At 37.9% G+C, this 21,086-nt stretch overlaps 1 protein-coding gene across 1 annotated transcript; it reads left to right on the top strand.

Annotated features, from left to right (window-relative positions):
• The first annotated feature begins 3,710 nt into the window (after window positions 1–3,710).
• On the top strand, window positions 3,711–5,242 carry LOC145133381 (uncharacterized). The gene is made up of 4 exons (XM_079068323.1): window positions 3,711–3,939; window positions 4,058–4,396; window positions 4,478–4,684; window positions 4,776–5,242. The coding sequence occupies exons 1-4, from the start codon at window positions 3,745–3,747 to the stop codon at window positions 4,977–4,979; spliced, it is 945 nt and encodes a 314-aa protein (XP_078924449.1). The 5' UTR covers window positions 3,711–3,744; the 3' UTR covers window positions 4,980–5,242.
• Window positions 5,243–21,086: the final 15,844 nt, after the last annotated feature.

Here is a 21,086-nt window from a genome sequence, read left to right as displayed (position 1 = left end):
TTGGTTTGTGTAATTAGTGGCCTACTCGCCGAGTCCATAAAGGGATTCGACGAGTAGGAGCTGTCAGATGAATCCCTAAATCCCGAAGTTTTGCACCCTATTTAAGGAAGCATAAGCCTCCTTTGGCCTCTTGGCAGTCCTTTGAGAGCTCAGGAAACCCTCATTCGTGTGGTGCTTCATTCTTACGTGTGTAAAGCTTTGGAGAGGAGATCTTTTGAGAAGAAGAGCTTGGAGAGCAAAAGGCTAGGAGCAAGGAAGTGTGGGAAATCAGAAATCTACCGCAGATAGCATCATTTGGAGGTATCAAGTCCTCACCTTTTCTTCTTTTCCTTCTAGACCTCTTTTGGTTGGGATCTTGGGTTTTTATGGTTTGGTTGAGATGGTAATGTGGAATATGAGCTAGATCTGAAATTTTAACTTCAGATCTGTACCCTTCTTGAGTTTTAGAGTCATAAAGCTCCGAATTTGGTCATGTATGAAGCCTCTTTGAGTATGAAACCCCCCATTGTGAGCTTGTATCTGACATTACGAGCCTTTGTAGCTATGCATGCACGTAAAGTTTGCAACTTTACGTGAAAAGCATGCCTTAGAAGCTTGGATCTGTAGTTTGGAGCCGCTGCATGGCTCAAATGAGTCTGTATGGCAAAAAGGACTGAAGGGACTCGGCGAGTCGCATGGTCGACTCGGCGAGTCATATAAAGATAGGCATGAACTCGGCGAGTTCGAAGAACAACTCGGCGAGTCCGATAAAGATTGACGTAAACTCGACGAGTGGATGAACAACTCGGCGAGTCGGTTGAGGTTGCCCCAATTTATGTATGTGCGGGTAACTGTCGAGTTGCAAGAAGGAAGCTCGACGAGTGGCATTAGGGTCTCGATCGTAAACTAAAGCAACTCGACGAGTCACTCAGGTGACTCGGTGAGTGGGTTAGTACTTCAAGGAACTCGGCGAGTAGCCGAGGGTACTCGGCGAGTCAAGGTCAACATGGACTGTTGACCTTGACTGACGACTTTGACTTTGACCAGGGTTTGATTAGTTGGCTTATGGGGTACCTTGAAAGGTTGGGAACTTATGGGTATGATTATGCTATGGTAATAGGTGGTGGAGTTTGTGGCAGTGATCCGAGGGTTGAAGTTTATCTACCGAGTCGACATCTGCAAGGTGAGTTATCCTCACTATATCGATAGGGTCTAAGGCACCAAGGCCGGCCCTTTAGTTGTTATCATTATGGTATGCTACATGTGGATATGATCTGTTAGATCGGCATCAGGATAGACAGTATGTTATGCTCTTATGATCCGTAGGGATTGATATGTTAGTGACCTGCTAGGTCAGTTCTCTAGTTATGAGAGATTGCTATGATTGGTGATCAGTGAGATAGATATGTTTGATGTTTGTATATGCCAGTATATGTTAGTTATGCGCACATGGTTATTTGCTTGTTGCTTGGGTTGAGGCGGGCCTGCTTTGTGCTGAAGGCCAACACACCCTATGAGCGGTCCGGGGAGACTGTAGGCCCACGTGGCGGTCCAGTTATGCCGAAGGCTCGGGACAGATTCAGATAGACTATAGGCCCTGCATGGCGGTCCAGTCAGGCCGAAGGCCCAGTATGCATGTTGATGTTATTGGTGATTATTATGGTATTAACAGTGTGGTATTGGTATTTTGGGGGTAGCTCACTAAGCCCTCGGGCTTACAGTTTTTAGTTTATTGTTTCAGGTACTTCAGGAGATCATGGCAAGACGAAGGCGTGACTGTACCGCTCCTCATCCTTATGTTCTGGTTATTGGGCCACTCTGATGATTAATGATTGAAAACATTTTGTAAACAAATACCATTTGGTTTTATTTATGATTGAAAAAGTTTAAATTTGGCGTAAAATTTTTGCATGTTACAATCGACAAATTCAAATCCAAGCTCTCCGATTGGAAGGCCAAGGCTCTCTCTTTTTGGTGGTCGCATCACGTTAACTAAATTAGTCTTAAATAGCCTTCCAACATACTTCATGTCTCTTTTTAAAGCTCCATAAGGCATAACTGAGACATTAGAAAAGATTAGAAGGAAATTTATATGGGATGGGAGTCGGTAAACTAGATCCACTAGATCGGGTGGTCCAAAATTATTGCCCCAATTGATGATGGTGGATTGGGAGTTTCGACTCTCAAAGCAAAAAATTTAGCCTTACTAATCAAGTGTTGGTGGCAACTGATAAGTGATCATAGGAGCTTATGAAAGGAGTTTATAGTGAGTATCATAATCAGAGTAAGAGGCCTGCCACTTATATCACCAGGAAAACATCAATTGGTGTCTGGTGTAACATTTCCAAAGCCGTCACGACACTTGGCAACTTGAACATAGAATGTAATCAACTTTTCAGCCTCATCCCAGGTTCAGGTGTTCAAGTTCTTTTTGAATGGATGTTTGGTGCGGTACAATTCCTTTCTAAAGAAAATTCCCTCACTTATATGATCTCGAGTTGACTAAAAGATGTTTACTGGACGGATTATTTTGGATCTAGAAACGTGAGCCGTCTAGACATCAAGGAGGCCCCTCTTACATATGGTTTCAAGTTTAACTTAACCTCATGGAAAGTACATTGTTAAGTATATTAGAAGATTGATTGATTCCAAACTGATCGCATACAAAGGCCCTATTATCTGCTAGTCAAATTTAATTCCCTTAAAAGTTTGGTGCTTCGTTTGGCGAGTTGTACTTAATTGAATACTAGTGGCAGAATCTCTGTTAAGCAGGGGCATGCAAATTTCTAATCAGTTGTGCCCTTTGTACAAAAAAAAATCACAGAGTCAGTGGATCACCTATTCCTTCATTGTGACTTTGCTCAGGAGATTCATTTTTGGATATTCAGTTGGTGTGGATTACATGTGGATTACAGGTCAAGAGGTTTTCCAGTGTCACGGATCTCTTAGAAAAAATATGTTGGGGTAATTGCCATAAGAAGATTTCCATAGGAAGCACCATTCTGTTTTGTCTAATCTGGCACATATGGCTCGCAAGGAACGACAAGTTTTTTAAGAACATCACATCTAATCCAACTAGAGTGGCAGCGTTATTGCCAACTCGTTCTCTTGGTGTAACCAAAAAAGTATCCATGGGTGCTGAAACTGGGCGGATTGGGGTTGCTCGCCATTCGAACACTTAAAACTTTAAATTTTGTTTCATTTGTTTGTTGCTTCTATCTTCTTTTGATTTCTTTTACTTATGGGCTCGATCTAGCTTCTTGCTTATCGTGTTCCCTTTTATTAATTAATATTATTTTGGATTTTCCAAAAAAATGAGCCATAAGAATGTCAAATTATTTCAATGTTAATTGGATATTCAGTTACATATATATTTTTAACTTATTATTATTTATTATAACAATAATATGAATAAATATGATATTTTAATATGTATAAACAATATAAATAATATTTTAAATTTAAATTTAAAAAAATATAATAATCAATTGATTAAAGTAAAGATTTAAAATTATTATAAAAAACTATAAGAAATTAAACAAATCTATATTTTCATAATATCAAAGATATTTAGAATTAATGACATACTTTTAATGTTTATAAAAAATATATCAAATATTCACCCACCGTGTTGGATTTACCTATTTTTAACGTTGACTTTGTTGCCGTGGGGTGCAAGTGCTTCTAATATATCCATAAATACTAGTCAATAATAAGAGAGGTATGTCAGGTTCTTTGCAAATCCAGTTTGTTCCATCAATTCAAATGGAAGATCAAAAGGAATGCGAAGCCATCAGATCACAGTTACAAAGTGCAAGCAAGGGAAACCACGTTCCACGTTTAGTTTCCGTCAAGCTTCGGTCTTCACCTGCGGAGATCAACAAAGAAGAGGCCGACAAGCAATATCAGTTGTTGACTCTTACTCGATCCCGTGTCAGAGAAGATCTAGAACAGCGAAAGGTAGCCATAGAACTTTGTGCTTTTAAAAGTTTTGTGTTTTCCATGGATCAATTGTTGCAAAAGGAAAACTCACATATTACCTCCTTGTTTATCTGTTTGTAAACTGGTTAATCAACAGGCAGATGCATATCAAATAAACCGGAAATTAATTTGGTTTCTCCAGCATGATCATTATATTAAATGGAAGACGCAGGAAATCAAGAATCTTGAACGTTGCTTAGGTAAAGCCGAGATTCATATGCCAACGAATTTAGTCCCAAAAAGAAATGGTTTTTTTTCTTTGCCGGAAAAAGATTCTCGAACACCTGTAAGACCAGATCGAAAACGCAGCCAAAAGAGGCTGATAAAGAAAGAGAGGGTGGACTCGCATTATTTGCAACAAGTTCAGGAAGAACTTCTTTGTTCTAAGAAATCGGGTGGAATGACATCATCTGGTACACAAGAAGTTAACGACCTGGTAAGGTTGATACATTCTTAAACATTATATCTATATACCATTTAATTTAGCATAATGATTTCTTCCATTCACCATTAAAAGATCGATAGCATGGCACAAAGGATCCAACATGGGAACAAGTGTCGGGCTGATGAAATGAAAATTTATCGTGAAATGAGAAACGTCAAGGAAACAAGAGAAATTTACACTGCACCAGATCAACCCAAGCATACTCGTAATTGGTACACAAGAGAAAGAACGTCGAAGAGAATTATAGATTCCCTAAGATACATACAACATAAGATAAATGTACGCAACACTTTTTAGCTTTTTACATCTTGGATCACCTAAGTTTTTCTTAGTATTAATTTAATAATGTAATTATACTTTCGTTTTTTAGATTCGATTAGACGATATTGAGGACTTGAAAATGGATCTGAAGGGACGTAAAACTAGAGTTACACGACTTAAAGTGGATATGGAACTTGTAAGAAAGAACATTTGTTGTTTACAGAAGGAGCTTGAAGATGTTAACACAAAGAGAATTAAAGCCTATCAACGTGCTTATGAACTTGGAGAGCAAAAGAAAGGATTGGTACAGTAGTACATATTTTTTGTTATCACAAACATACATATATCATTAAACTTGAAGGCTATAGCTAAAATGATTGCTTTTGCACAGAAAGGGGATGCTGATCAGCATTCGTTCTTAGGTGTTGTTTAATCTGTATTATATCTAGCAGCGGTCATCTGTGCTCTTTTGGGCTCGTATCCTAGTGTCTGTTTGGATGTTATATTGTCTCTGTTTTAGTCCTTTGATGTTTAGTTTTATGCTGTACAGCTTCCTGCTGGTTGCTTTATTTCTTACTACTAATCTTTTCTTTGCCCTAAAAATGAAAATTCGCGATACCCAAGTTTGTAACCAAAAGACAACAAATCATCAAAACACGAGTATTTGAAATACAATAAACATATATGTGATAGTAGGTTGTTATTTCTTGCATAAAATGTTATGTGTGCAATCACGACATACCCAAGTACCCTTCCATATTGACTTTCGCGTCTACGTACTTTGCTTCTTATGTAAATAATCAAATTTTGCAACGTGTGTTATCTCTCTCTAAAGTTGACACGAGTCTTTCCAAGCGTTGCATCAACCTTACAACATCCCTATTCTAATAAAAGACTCTTTTATTGCCACTTGGCATCTTATAAACCCTCAAGTTTCATTGCGAAGTGCCCAAAATACCCTTTCTCAAGATTGAAATTCGGTCGCCCTTGGTTAGGATAGAGTGTAATTTGTAATCCCTTAAAATTCGCGGTTTGCAAATTATAACTCTCAATTCATATTCAAAACTCAAATTATCAAACCAATACATAAATCTTGCCTACCTTATTTTACTTCTTCAATGCAGATTCATCTACGTACACAAATCGATAAATCTAATACCATACTTTCTCATTCATTTTCTTACGGGGGAAGAGCACCATGAAACAAAAGCTACTGTAACACCGTAAATATTTCAGACAAAATTTTCATTTTTAAAACACATAATTCTCAATATCACATTCCAAAAACCACAATTGTCAAATTGTCAGAATACAAATTCATAAATTGTTTGAGAAAATCCAGGATCCACAAAACATAAACTTCATCTCATGTGTGTGTACAATCAAGCCGACGCCTTCCCACAATCCTGAAAAGTAGCTGAAACACATATCACATAACACGGTAAGCACGAAGCTTAGTGAGTTCCCCAAAATACCGCGCATATCTCATTAGCCTCTCATGCCTATATCTCAAATAGGACCATCCGGTCAATGTGTCTTAGTAGGACCCTCCGGTCCCACAACTCGGGTGGACCCTCCGGTCCTAACTCAGTAAAGCTCAGAATAATACACATCATAAATCACAAAGACATAATGCATGATATCACAATACTCAAATAGCATACAAGACCCTCCGGTCACACGAATTACCACTCAAGATAAGTATAGTGAGAAGACTCACCTCGTAATCAAGCAAATAAACCTCGTACACGAAGCACCGATCTAGCCTCCGCCTAACACATACGATAATTATCTCTAATTAACACTTAAATCACAACTCTAAGTAAACCAAGCTATTTTCTCTCTTTAATCTCTTGGAATGGTTAAAAGGCCATTTTACCCCTCCATGGTCTCCCTATTCTCTGTCTTGACCAAACCCTAAAGTCAACAGAAGTCAACACTCGAGTCAATAGTCCATGTTGACCCGACTCGTCGAGTGCACCGATGTGACTCGCCGAGTCCCCTTGTTTCCAGAAGTGTCTCAAAAGTCCCCCTTAGCTCATCGAGTTGTCTCATCAACTCGCAGAGTCACACGTGTCCAGACTCGTCGGGGAAAACCCTAACCGACTCGTCGAGTCAGTTCTCCGACTCGTCGAGTCCTTTCAGACTCTATTCTCATTCAGACGTTTTAAGGAAGATTTACAACCCCAAACTCTAGATCTAGCCTCCTAAGGCTGAGATACCACGTGAAGCTACAAGTTTTACGTCCATGCATGGCACTTAGGGCTTGAAATGCCAAAACAAGTTCCATTTAGGGTTTTAAGTGCACAAGCTCCTCTACGACTGGATAAAGTTGGGACCTTTGGACTCTAGGAACCTCACAAGGTCTAGATCTGAAGTCTCAATATCTTGGTAAGCTCAACCCACTCAAAGCCTCAAGGAAAGCTGGAATGAGCCCTAAAACTTCGTAAAATGGGATCTAATCAAACTAATGAGCAAGGTAGAGACTTTTTACGTTCAACAGAAGCTCTAGATGAAATAACACCAGATCCAACCGTCTCTTCTCGTTTCGTTGCTTGGATTCTCCACTCTTCTCTTCAAAAAGTGCACTAAAATGCCCAAAGATTAGCTCTCTCACTCTCTCTCTCTCTCTCTCTCTCTCTCTCTCTTAGCTCAATATAGGCGATTAGGGTTTCACACATGGGAGTAAGGTGGCTGGTGAGGCATAAATGAGGGCTTAAGGTCCTTTAAATAGGACCCAACCCCGAAGAATTAGGGTTTCCTCTCACAGCGCCAACTCGCCGAGTTGGTCTCTCCGACTCGTTGAGTTGGTCTCTCCGACTCGTCGAGTTGGTCATAAAACCCACGTGGTCAATCCGCCTCTACTCGACGAGTTGGGGCATCCAACTCATCGAGTTGCTCATACAAATCATAAATAAATATATAAATATTATACCTAGGAGTCGGGATGTTACAGCTACAGAGGAGAAAGAAAAATCATCGGTTTAACTTCGTACTCTTGTCCATCTTGATTTTAGTTTTCTCATTAGGTTCGTAGTAGATCTTGAAACCAAATCGATTTCAAATTAAAATATTGATTTCTACACCCAAAACGCAAAATCTTTCAACTTTTGTTTTTTTTTTAATCTTTGATTTTCGTAGATATTTTGTGTATGTTTGTATGATGTTCACGATGTGTGTTCATCAGTTACTATGGTTCCTCATGCAATTTCTAAAGTAGGTTTGGGTCAACGCTTTATGTTGTTTCTTTCCTTCATCTGTATCAACAATCACTACTCAAGGATGTGCCTTACCAAGACCCATTAGATAATGATGTTCACATAATGAGAGGAATATATATGGTTATTTGTCGGTTCTTATCCAAATGATTGATAAAAGCTCCAATGGGATTGTATTGCTTTTCTGTTCATTTGATTTTTCATGTGTTTAATTTCCATTGAACTTCATGGCTTCGTGATACTTAGATTGCATAAATTTCTTACTTTTGGTAGTTGGTCTTGCATTATCATTTGCCCACCAACTATTCGATCATTTTCTTGACTCAGTCATGGAGGTAATTTTTGATTTTTCACGGTTGATATTAGTTTTAGAGATTCAGATAGATGTTTAATGGAGACCGACAAATACTAAACTATGTAATAAGTGCAAAGCAATGAAATCTTGGGGATGATGTTGTTATTCATTTTGTCGGTTTAAAAAACCGAAATATTTTTCTGTTGAGATTACATTGCTTTAGTACATAACAATATGATTTTGTTATTCTTTTAAGGTTTTACAAAAGACTTCATCCATGTTTTGATTTGAATTACTGAAGCACTTTGTTTTCTATGTTCTGATGCCAATGAACCATAAGGCTTAACAATATGCATTTGTTGCTGATTGGAATGGGAATTGTATCATCACAAAGACAAAATCTTTTCACAAAACACAAAGGAGGAGAAAATTATTGATACAAGGTAACCCAAGGTTTAGTAGACTGGAAATTTTTGAAGTATAACGTCCTACAAAACACAGTGGAAAAGAGAATTATTTCCTTTTAAACAATAGATTTTGCAGTCATCATTTTAATGTTTATCATTCTGTAAATTCAAATGTTTCCAAAAAATAATTTGTAACATGTTTTAATATTTCAACTTTATACCCTTATGCTAATTATTTCCTATGAATATTTTCTAGCACCACAAAAGCTATTTGGTATGGTTTGCTTCAACTTAATTTTATTTGATATACATGGGTATTGCAAAATTTCCATCTTTGAAGCTTCAATTTACCTATATGTGACCTGTTAGCAGACCACATTGTATTTTGTATTATATTCTATTTAGTTATTGTATTGGCCCATTATATATTTCGCCCATGATACTCTTGTATATATTCTCCTTTGGTAATGCAAATACGCTAACGAGATTGTGACTTACTATGGTATCAGAGCTATAGCTCTCAACCCTAGCCGATTCCTGTATTTTGCCTCCCTCTTCTTCGTGTTCTGTCTTCTTCTTCTCCTTCTTGCTTCATCTCCATGACAAGCGACATCAATTCCAGTACTAAACCTCCACATAAAGCGTATTGTATTACCAATATTAAAACCTACGTACCTCTCATTCTCGATCTCACAGTCCGTAACTACGAACCATGGAGCGACCTCTTTCAAGCTCACTATATTGCGTATGGTGTTGCTAATCATATCGACTCAACTTATGACCCTCCAAACTCACCCCCTACGACCACATAATGGAAAGAACTCGATCAGATTGTCAAACTATGGATTTTCGGATCTGTATCTCAAAACTCATTGCTTCCGCCTGGTCCATTAAAGCAACGGCTCGCAAGATATGGTTAAACTTGCATGCTCTCTTCTACGATGATGTCGAATCCACAACCATGCATCTAGAGAATGAGTTGAGAAACATCACACTGGGCGACTTAACTATTCCTAATTACTTTGAGAGAATCAAGAAGACAACAGATTTACTTGAGGGACTTGGAGAAAAGATGAAAGACCAAACTGTTGTTCTTCATGCTCTAAACGGTCTCCCGAGCAAATATGACACTGTTTCAGGTGTTATTCGGTTCTCCAAACCCATGCCCACTCTCTCCGATATGATATCGATGTTACTAGTTGAAGAAATGAGAATCAACAATTCCCTTCTCACCGTTCAGTCTCATAAAAACCACATCTTCGCTCCCTCCCTTCTTCACGCTGCCATCTCATCCTCGTCGTCGACTCGTGGGGGTGGGGGTGGTTCATACCGTGGCAATTCAGCCCGTCGTGGAGGAGGTCGTCACAACTATCACCGCTGACAACAGGGTCTGTTAGGTCATGATTATGTGGTTTGGGCTAGGAAATTATCTATGTATAGGTGTAACGCCCCGTTCCTGGTACATATTTAATTCATTAAATGTCATTTTATAAGATCTACTCGACGAGTTGTAGCTCTAAAGCCCTAACTCGTCGAGTAGATGCCAGGTTTGGACGCTGGTTTTAGTGACCTACTCGGCGAGTCCAATAATTGACTCGACGAGTAGGCCAGTTTGGGGGGAAACCCTAATATTTAGGGTTTGCACCCTATTTAAGCAACATTATAGGCCTCTTGTCCACCCTCCATCACCTCCAGAGCAGTAATCCCGAAACCCTAATCCTCCATATGTGAACTTGAGCTTTCTTTGTGATTTTGAGAGTTATTTGGTGTATTTGAAGTTTGTGAGAAGAAGAGGAAGAAAGAGGACTTCAAGAGAGGGTTGTTGATCCAGGAACCACATCAGCTTCTCTTCACTTTCTGGTAATCAAGTCTAATACTTGACTTGTAGTTTCTTAGATATCCTTGTGGTCATTTTTATGAAGTTTTGGGTCCAAGAAGCTTGATCCTTGGGACTTGGACATCCCAAGTCGATTTACACTCAGATCTGGAACTTTGGAGGCTCCTCATGGCATAAAGGTGAAGGGTTTCGAGCAATACATCATTCCTATGGTGTACATGCAAACCCTAATAGCGTTTGGAACTACTTTGTCTAATGAAAATGCAATTGAATATCCAAATCTATAAACCCTAGATCTAATAAACTATAACTGAAATTAGGGTTTAGATCTTACCTTTGATTGTTATATAGCAATAACAATCAATCATTGGCTTCAGAAAGCTTAGTTCCTCAAGTGTTGCACCTCTAATGGAGTCACAAACACCACTAAGCAACTTGGATGAAGAGGGAGGAGAGAGGAGGCACCAAAAACGACTGGAAACCCTAAAGGAAGTAGTCACCACGTTTTTGGGGCCATAAGGGTTCCTTATATATGCTGGCTATTAGGGTTTACAGCTAGGAAACCCTAATCTGACTGCTTAAGCCCTAAGCAGCCCATGGACCCCTTCTGGAACATGCCTTGGACGATTTCTAATGGGCTTCCCCATAGAATTCGTCCAACCTATTATTCCAAGGTGATCCATAGCCCAATTATGTAATTATCTTATAATTACACAATAAGTCCCTTAAGTTTAATTAATCTCTTTTAGCCACTAAATTAATTCTTAATTAATTCTTGACTAATATTAATTAAACAATATGATTTCTCCTTTAATATATTATTCTTATAATATATTAATAAATCATAATTAAACCTTTCTCTCCTTAATTCATCCTACATATTGCTATGGTGAAGGCAACCCAAAAGGACCATGCTCATAATCGAGTCAAGTACATACCAAAATAGTTATGGACTTAGACACTAATCCAACAGTCTCCCACTTGGATAAGTCTAATAACTATTTTGCATAACTTCAGAACCTGATCAGCAATCGTAGCTTTCAAAAGCCGCTGTCAACTCTGATCTTATCAGATACGCGTGTCCTTTAGATAAGGGATCATATATTCCTCCATTCTACAAGATATCGTATAGACATAAGACATGAATTTTAATCATTCTGTCTATACTGTTTCCTGACTTCTGATTTATGACGACTAACAACAGACTACAATTAAACACATCAACTCAGTCCCGGCTTGGCCAAGCGCTTAGGGTGTCATCACAAAATCATCGAGGGGCCCACAAATATCGCTTTTATCCCACTTTGGGTAAAAGGAATGGATAAACTTCAACTCAAATGCTCGCTTGCATTTACTGATCGAATCACACACAACAATAAGTTTTATAACACCAAGTTACTGGTGCGTTTTCTTATTATCAATGCGCAACCGACCAACAAATAACAACTCACACGTCTCGGTTTCAAGAATATACAATGTTATCGTCTCACAACCACTCGTGATAAAAACATGAAGTGATTCAAGTGAGCGTGGGTTTAATCCAATACTCTAATCTTAATAAAGCACTCATGAACTCTGCAGCAAACTTGTGCTATGTTTAAACACTTAGACAATCTACAGACAAATTCATGACATTCTTCCTTCACACCTACTCCCAACGTATGACCGACTGTGGATGTTTGAATAACCTAGTTATTCTGGAAGTCAAAACATGCAAAGTGAAACACAATAATAATACTTAATCCTATATGGTCCCAAAACTTTTGAGCGTAAATAAAACACATTTTATTTAAACACCATATTGACTACTCATTATTCATTGTTTAATGTTTCAGAAAATCAACTTATGACTCGAATTATAACCATAATTGTCCCATGCTCCAAGCATGCGCACTTTGGTTTCCTGTGGTCCATACTTTGTGAAATAGATCTATTGAAAAACTTTTCCAATGAAACTTATTTCACAATCCCCAATCCTTATTATTAGTATAAGAATACCAAATTTTTGCCACTTTTAGAATATGTCAGATTCTAACATTTTATGTAATGATTCTTTCGTAATGTCACAGCACAAAAGTCACCAAGACCCGACTAATGAAATTACAAGGTATTCTATCGGAAATTGTTACAAGACTATTCCATCGACGTGATGTCTCACATTCAAAGTACATTCCTTTGAACATCCTTCTCGTAAAAAAGTTTCTAATCTAGACATATTTCTTAATATCCAACTCCCATTAATGGAAACATTTCCATATTTGCCATATGACAACTCATTCTTAATAGAATCTTATCTATTCATAATAATGTCAATATAGTCCATCAAGTACTATACTTCCAACTACTCACAAGAGACAAATCCTCAGTGAACCTCAGATCGTCCTTTGATAGTTGTTTAATTATTTTAGTCAAAACTGATTCTAGTCTCTTTTCCCCTCTTAATGCCCTAGGCATTTGGAAAATTTTAGAACGGTCAAATATATAGCATATGCAATCGATCCTATACTCGAAGCGTATTGGACATGATGCATAATGTCTCACATAAAGACGTGATACTTTATCATCCTTCTGCCATAATATTTTATGTGCCATGTTCCCACAATTCGAACTATGAAGAGGGATGTCGTAATCATAATCGAATTTTGAGAATGCACTATGTATCGTTGACTAAATTTATTAACATTTCTCGATCTAAGCTTTAGAATTTTGAAACGAAGTATAATATTCTCTCCCTTAATTATAGCAAAACAACTTTTCAACCCTTGCAACTTTGCACAGTGAATCTTTGTTTTCTATAATTAATATTGCTAACTTGCAATACTTAAAATAATAATCATGCTCCCACTAACACGATGATTATTACCATACAAGCATAACACTTATGCTCCCACTAGCTTTGACATATATCTAGAAAACATCTGAATTTTCAGAAAACAATGCTTATTGAATTCCTTAAGTTCATATTTCTAAATACTTGATGCTTTGATAAGCCTTTATCTAAGCTTCTTAACCACATACACCTTTGCCTTAGAAAGCTCACATGTGTGTCTAAAGAAATTCAGAACTTATGTTACTAAGTCCCAAATGTTCAGACTAATTGCCAAATCTCACAATTCGAACTATGAAGAGGGATGTCGTAATCATAATTAAATTTGAGAATACAATTTTCACAATTGCAATCTTCTTAAAATCTCTCTTAGTGAAAGCATTTCCTTATAATCATTTTCATGAAGGAGGGTAACCTCATGACACTTAGATTTTAAAGTGTATGTGTTCCTATCCATGTGAATTTGCCAAAACCAAAGTTTGCGACAAATCCAAACTCATATGGACCGAGCGTGCTCAATCTCGATTTCTTGCCTCATGGTAACACGAGTGCCCACCATGTCTTCCAAGTGGTTTAACAACTCATCCTTACTTATCAATGTACTTTCCATTGATCAAGGTGCTTTGTCTTTATGCATTCACATGAGAACTTATAGAACCCACATGCATAATTAACTCAATTGGAATGGCACAGAAAAAGAGTATGTCATCCACAATAGGCTTTAAACCTCAAGTCGTGTGCTAATGATGATCAACTAGGTTTAACTCTTGATTTGTTCTTGAAACCTTTCAAGACCATTAAGACTCCCACTGACTCCTTGACATATAAGATTCTCTTGTCAAGAAACATTCCTTGACAAAACAAATATTCAAGAGTTAGTGTAGTTTTTATCAAGACTATCACTTCACATAATTGGTTCTAGTTGGTCTTTGTCTTATCCAATACATCACAACTTACCAATCTCAAATGTGCAGGAATAAGAAGACTTTTTCCAATTCCACATTTGTTGAGTGTTATAAGCCTACTAAAGACGTGTCACTCATGTCAGAATCTTGGAGTATGACTCTTAAGACTTGATATTGGAACGAAGTATTATTGACTTATTCATGTAATTATTTCCATAATTCTCGATTCCACTTCTTAGATATACAAATGCACTAAGACTCACTAAGAGGACCAATTGAGAAATAGTTCTTTAATCATTAAGACTTATCATAAAACACAATAAAAGGTACTCTCCCTTCTTCTTAGAATAGAGAAACTTGCATCTTTCTGCCTACTTGATTCTTCTTATTCGTTCTGCTATTGATTGAAACTCTTTCGATCAACTCAGAATTATACTTAATCTTATAAGTATAACCATATTTACTAAACTTTAGTAAATCATGACGAATATCTATATCACTCTTGTGATGGACTTGATCAACGCACAACCTAGTGTACTCGATCTCCTGGTCCTTCTCTTGACACTTTGCAAAAGAATTAGTCTAATTTCCAAATATGAAGTTTCTCATTCATCACGCAACCAAGTTGTATGATTCCAAGTTTCTGTCCAATTGAAACTTGGGCGATGAGAATCTTCCTTTATTTGGCAAATTCTCGACATTTCCACAAATAACATAATAATGAATCCATTATTGCTAACAATAGAAACAATCAAACATCAATTTTTCATACACACCGTCGCAAGGATAAAGAAATAAGACAAAATCAAAATTTATTTTATTGCGGAAAAATTTTGTCCTTACAATGAAATTCAACTGAAAAACTATGCTATTTCATATTTCTTATCATTCTGTCCTAACTCTAGAGTAGCAGCTCAAAAATCTGATCCTCGAGTCCATGCGATCGAAATCCATTTCTTCATGATCAGATTCAGCACGCTTCTTCCTTAAGCTTCCTCTCTTTTCTTCGATCCTGCAAAAAAACATCAAAATGTAATCTTATCACATCATGTATTAAGAATCAAGGAATAGGAACTTATAGAGTTAATTAATAGATTTTACCTGAAGTAGAGCCATACATCTTGACTCTCCCATCTCTTAGATCTCTCAGGTAAACAGGGCAACTTCGTCTCCAATGCCCCTTCTCTTGGCAGTAGAAGTAGATGGACTCTTTTGGAATGACACAAGGAACTATCTCAGAATTTACCTTTTCTGGATTTCCAATGTCACCATTTTCAATGTCCATTGAAGTTTGGGAGTTTGATTTGCCAGACAAATTTGCTCGATCAGCACGCCAAATCATTTCTGATTCAGCAGCTATAAGCAAATAGGTCAAATTAATGAGGGTCACGTCATGGTCCATCATATAGTACTCTCTAATGAACTCACTATATGATTCAGGAAGTGTCTGAAGAACCCAGTCAACAGCCAACATTTCTGAGATATCGACATCCATCATCCTTAACCTATCAATGTGTGACTTCATCTCTAAGATGTGTGCACACACAGGTTTCCCATCTTCGTGTTTACTTGCCAAAAGGGCTTGAGTGAGCTTGAACTTTTCAAACCTTTGAACTTGTGGGTTAAGGAGAATAATTGTAGGAGGTGGAGGAAGTGAAGCATGACTCTCATTTCCTTGATCGTATCGTGGAACGTCATCTTCATTTGGAAAGCTTGTTCCAAGGGACTTGGGAAGACCATTGTAAGATTTAGACATCTACAAAATGGGAGAAAATTCAAGTTAGTTGATAAGAATCCTTGATGTAACACCCAAATGAAACATCAAGGCTAGGATCCAACACAATACTCTACAACCTAGAAGAGGGATGCCATAATCTAGTTGCAGAATATTTGAAGGTAGGTAAATGACGATTTACCAATTCCACCATGAAAAACAAAAAAAAAAGTTTAAGTTTTAATTGAATTGAAATTGCTAGATCTTTTGAGATTCATTAAACTTTTCAATGGCATGTTTAATCTCGATTATGCCCTTCAAGTTTGCGACTGGGATGCCGAGGATCACAAACAAGGTGTGAATAACCATACGAATCACATGGTGCACCCACTTGCTACTATCACCTAATCAATGTGTCGGTTAGCCACACACACTCCATTGATCTATGATAAACATCGAGCCACCCTTTGCCACCAATGTCAATCCCAAATTAGTGTGCAGGTTAACCACACACGCTCCACTAACGTTTCGACAAGGGTACAAAGTGTAATTCCATGGATTAGCATACAATTCCACATTTTTCCTAAAGTAACTATGATTTGGGAATTTGTAAAAGCATGTAGTTACTTTGTACTTCATTATACTTATAATGGAAGGTTTCGTCCTATCCTACCCGTTCGGTTAACGACCCTCCACTAGTCAAGAGTGCGGTGGGTAAGAGTGGATACCCATTCAATCGCCATTTTATAGGCAATTTCCTTAAAAACCCCTTATAGACCAGCTTCGTGAATGAGGACTACTAACGGTAAGACTGACTCTTTACTCATACATATATAATATTAGACTTTTAATGTTATATATAGTATAGGGTGTATTTTACACGTTTAAAATACTAGGTGGTTCAATTTAATAAATTATACTTTTAATTTAGTCAAATGTAAACCAAAACTTTATGGAATTATTAAATCTCTTTTAATTATACACTTTAATTAATTAAAAAAACCATAAGGGTGTAATTTGAACTTTTTCAAAAATACGAGGGTTTTAGAATTTAACATTTCAAAATTAAACTTTTAATTAACTTTTAAATTCCAGAACTTGAAGGCAAGTTTTGAAACATTTCAAAACATTAGAGTTTAGAATTTAAATATTTCAAAATTAAACTTTTAATTAAAAATTTTAAATTCCAAAACTTGAGGGCAAGTTTTGAAACCTTTCAAAACAATAGGGTTCAACTATTTAAATTTCAAAAACAAAACTTTTGAGTTCAAATTTAAACTATAAAACCTAAAGGGGAAAATTGAAACTTTTTTAAACTTACTATGTCAAATATTTACTAATAATAATCCTATATTATCCATATTTAACCAAATCCATCAATTTGACAAGGATAATCATTCCAAACATAAAAACTCGATTTTAGACAATAAAAACGAGTTTTGGCAATTATCCTCAACAAAATCTGGTGGAAAAATCGAAAAATCCGACAACAGATCCTCGGACTCGTCGAGTCCACACTGGAACTCGTCGAGTAGGACCTACTCGTCGAGTCTGGCAGTCAGAACCCAGAAAATTCAATTTTTCAAGCAATATTCGATCAAACAAGCATCAAATTCACTAACAAACAACCCTACGCTCTGATACCACTTAAGGGTTTCGAGCAATACATCATTCCTATGGTGTACATGCAAACCCTAATAGCTTTTGGATCTAGTTTGTCTAGTGAACATGCAATTGAATATCCAAAGCTATAAACCCTAGATCTAATAAACTATAACTGAAATTAGGGTTTAGATCTTACCTTTGATTGTTATATAGCAATAACAATCAATCATTGGCTTCAAAAAGCTTAGTGCCTCAAGTGTTGCACCTCTAATGGAGTCACAAACACCACTAAACAACTTGGATGAAGAGGGAGGAGAGAGGAGGCACCAAAAACGGCTGGAAACCATAAAGGAAGTATTCACCACGTTTTTGGGGCCATAAGGGTTCCTTATATATGCTGGCTATTAGGGTTTACAGCTAGGAAAACCTAATCTGACTGCTTAAGCCCTAAGCAGCCCATGGACCCCTTCTGGAACATGCCTTGGACGATTTCTAATGGGCTTCCCCATAGAATTCGTCCAACCTATTATTCCAAGGTGATTCATAGCCCAATTATGTAATTATCTTATAATTACACAATAAGTCCCTTAAGTTTAGTTAATCTCTTTTAGCCACTAAATTAATTCTTAATTAATTCTTGACTAATATTAATTAAACAATATGATTTCTCCTTTAATATATTATTCTTATAATATATTAATAAATCATAATTAAACCTTTCTCTCCTTAATTCATCCTACATATTGCTATGGTGAAGGCAACCCAAAAGGACCATGCTTATAATCGGGTCAAGTACATACCAAAATAGTTATGGACTTAGACACTAATCCAACAAAAGGTGCCATCTTTATGGCCATGAGAACCCCAAGAATGAAATAAACCCCATTTTTGGTCCTTTGAGCATAAAAATCCCATGCATGAACGTAAAGTTCATGGCTTTACGTGTTATACCGATCTTAGTAGCCTAGATCTACCTTCTGGATGAGTTTTGCACATCAGAAAGCGAATTATTAGACTTAGACATGCATGGACTCAGCGAGTCGTTCTTGGGACTCGGCGAGTCGTGAGTGGGTTCCCAAAACTATTATGACTCAGAGGAACCCATTTTAGTTCAGAAGGGATTTGGATGAGTCCAGGGAAAGGATTCAGTAAACTAGACATAGCCATGGATCTGGAAACCATGGGACTCGGCGAGTGCAGGAACGTACTAGGCGAGTCCAAGGCCATCTCCCAACTCATGAAGACGGACTTGACGAGTTGTTCATACAACTCGACGAGTCACAGACTAGACACGTCATTAAGATGAAGATAAACTCAAAGAGTTCAGGAAGAACTCGGCGAGTCAGATGAAGATTGTCTCGATGTTATGATTGAAGGAGAACTCGTCGAGTTCTTGCTAAACTCGATGAGTAGTGTCGAGTTGGGGGGTAGATGAGAGGATTGGGACTCGGCGAGTTGTCCATCCAACTCGGCGAGTCCGGTCAATTGGGAAGTTGACTTTGACCATGATGTGGACTTTAGCCAGGGGTAAAAGGGTTATTTCACCCTAAGGGTAGCTATTAGTTTCTGACTAAGTGTCATTGGGGAATTTATAGCCGGAGAGTCGCCGGAGCAGCAGCCAGATATTTTTCCGCTCAGTATTTCAGCAGCCAGTTACGTGAGGTGAGTTTCCTCCTTTAAGAACGGGTCTACGGCCACAATGTCGTCCCGTTTAGATATAGTAGTTCCGGATTTCGGTCTGATGCCGGGGTGATCCCAAGAAGTAGTATGTATGCCTGATGTCTTTGTGATTCATGCATGTTATGTTATGTGCTTTATGTTCCGGACTTCGGTCCGATGCCGGGCAAGCCCGATGCAGTAGCTATATGTTTATATTACATGTTTGCGTATATGTTATGTTCAGTTGTTCCGGACTTCGGTCCGTTGCAGTGGGCAAGGCCCGAGTCATTCTGAACTTCGGTCCGATACAGTGGGCAAGGCCCAAGTTATTCCGGACTTCGGTCCGATGCTGTGGGCAAGGCCCAAGTTATTCCGGACTTCGGTCCAATTCAGTGGGCAAGGCCCAAGTTATTCCGGACTTCCGCCCGATGCAGTGGGCAAGGCCCAGTATGTGCTTTATGTGTTATTGTATGGTATGTGGTAGTTTGGGGAGCTCACTAAGCTTTGTGCTTACAGTTTTCAGTTTTGGTTTCAGGTACTTCCACTAGCAAAGGGAAGGGCTTGGGATGATCGCATGGCACACACCACAGTCTTCAGCCTGGGAGTTTTACTCTGATATTTTTATATGATATTTGACATGAGATTTGACATGTGATAGATCTTACGAAATTTTTAAACACACAGTTTATGATTTTTATACTTTGGTAATGAAATGATGGTTTTAATAATTTTTTAAAAACGAAATTTTTGGGTTGTATTTTTGGGATGTTTCAAGTTGGTATCCGAGCCTTGGTTTGAGGGATTCGGGCACACTTTTGGGTGCGTCTGAACTCAAACTAAGGAAGTAGTATGAAACTTTCAAAAGAAAATCATTTTTACAAAAGGATTTTTAAAAAAAAAATAGAAAAGAACTTTGAAACAAGAAAAGGGTGTGGTGCATGCAATCAGCCGAGCTCAAGTAAGTACTCCCAAATTACGCATACAAGTTTATGCTATGTCATGATTATCAACTTTATTAGAACAACATGCTAGATTAGGGCTAAGGATCTAGGAAGGATGCCTTATGTGCCTGTTATATGTGTTAAGCTTTATGAGAATTGCATGCTAGTACAGAGTAGTCAGTATGATAGCTAGAGTAGTCGATGCTTGATTATGTGTATTCGATGCTCGAATGTTGCTTGCTTTGTGCTTTTAGGGTCTTAGTTATCTTTCACTAAGTAGTAAATGAATATGTTACATTGCATATTGCAAGGACTAAATAATTTCAGAAGGTTAAGTCTAACTCTATTTCACAGCTCTTGTCTGAGTCCAACCGTTGTAGAGTAGGATCTCTCATTCGAAAAATTATCTAGTCTAAGTAATATGTAATAGTATTCGCAAGCTAGTTAGTGAAAGAAAGCAGGGACTTCTTATGCAGCTGATGGCATAGAGTGGATTGATGATTACCTTAGGGAAAGCCTAGGAAGAAGTTTAGTATGAGATCAATAATAGTAGTAGTAGAAGGGACTTGGTGGAGTCGAGGTAGTTCTTGAGGAAAGTACGGATAGAAGTGGAAGGTAGTATGGGCCCGTACTACTGAAAGCAGAGGATCCGTACTCGAATCAAGGAAGGCTGAGATAAAACCAGGGAACTTGTAGTATGTGTGATCCCTCTAGCTATGAGTAGTGTTCTGACTAGGTTTTGATGTAATTTCAGAATGGTGGTTTTGCGACCCAGACCATCAGTTGGCAGTTCAGGTGCCGGGGAGGGATCAGGCTCGGGTTCTGGAGACGGACAGTTAGATGAGCAGACCAGGGAGTTTATCTCCTCGGAGGTCACACACAGCATACTAGACCAGACCCTGTGATTTTCGGGTCGGTCAAGGAGGGTATCTTAGAGCTTCTGGATGAGAAGTTGAGCGCATTCCATACTGAGATAGTGGCCATGATGGGATCACGCTCGTTGACTTTCAGG

The sequence above is a fragment of the Lactuca virosa genome, chromosome 8, assembly GCF_052849685.1.
Source record: "Lactuca virosa cultivar CGN04683 chromosome 8, Lactuca_virosa_CGN04683_v6, whole genome shotgun sequence".
NCBI lineage: Eukaryota > Viridiplantae > Streptophyta > Magnoliopsida > Asterales > Asteraceae > Lactuca > Lactuca virosa.
The sequence above is the reverse complement of the archived record's forward strand: the minus strand, read 5'-3'. Positions and strand labels throughout refer to the sequence as shown.

Bases quoted from the DNA above. Each gene is read 5' to 3' on its own strand.
- LOC145133381 (XM_079068323.1), top strand. From the start codon at position 3,745: ATGGAAGATCAAAAGGAATGCGAAGCCATCAGATCACAGTTACAAAGT. The intron at 3,940-4,057 runs GTAGCCATAGAA...GTTAATCAACAG, and splicing joins AAGATCTAGAACAGCGAAAG to GCAGATGCATATCAAATAAA. The intron at 4,685-4,775 runs GTACGCAACACT...TTCGTTTTTTAG, and splicing joins ACATACAACATAAGATAAAT to ATTCGATTAGACGATATTGA.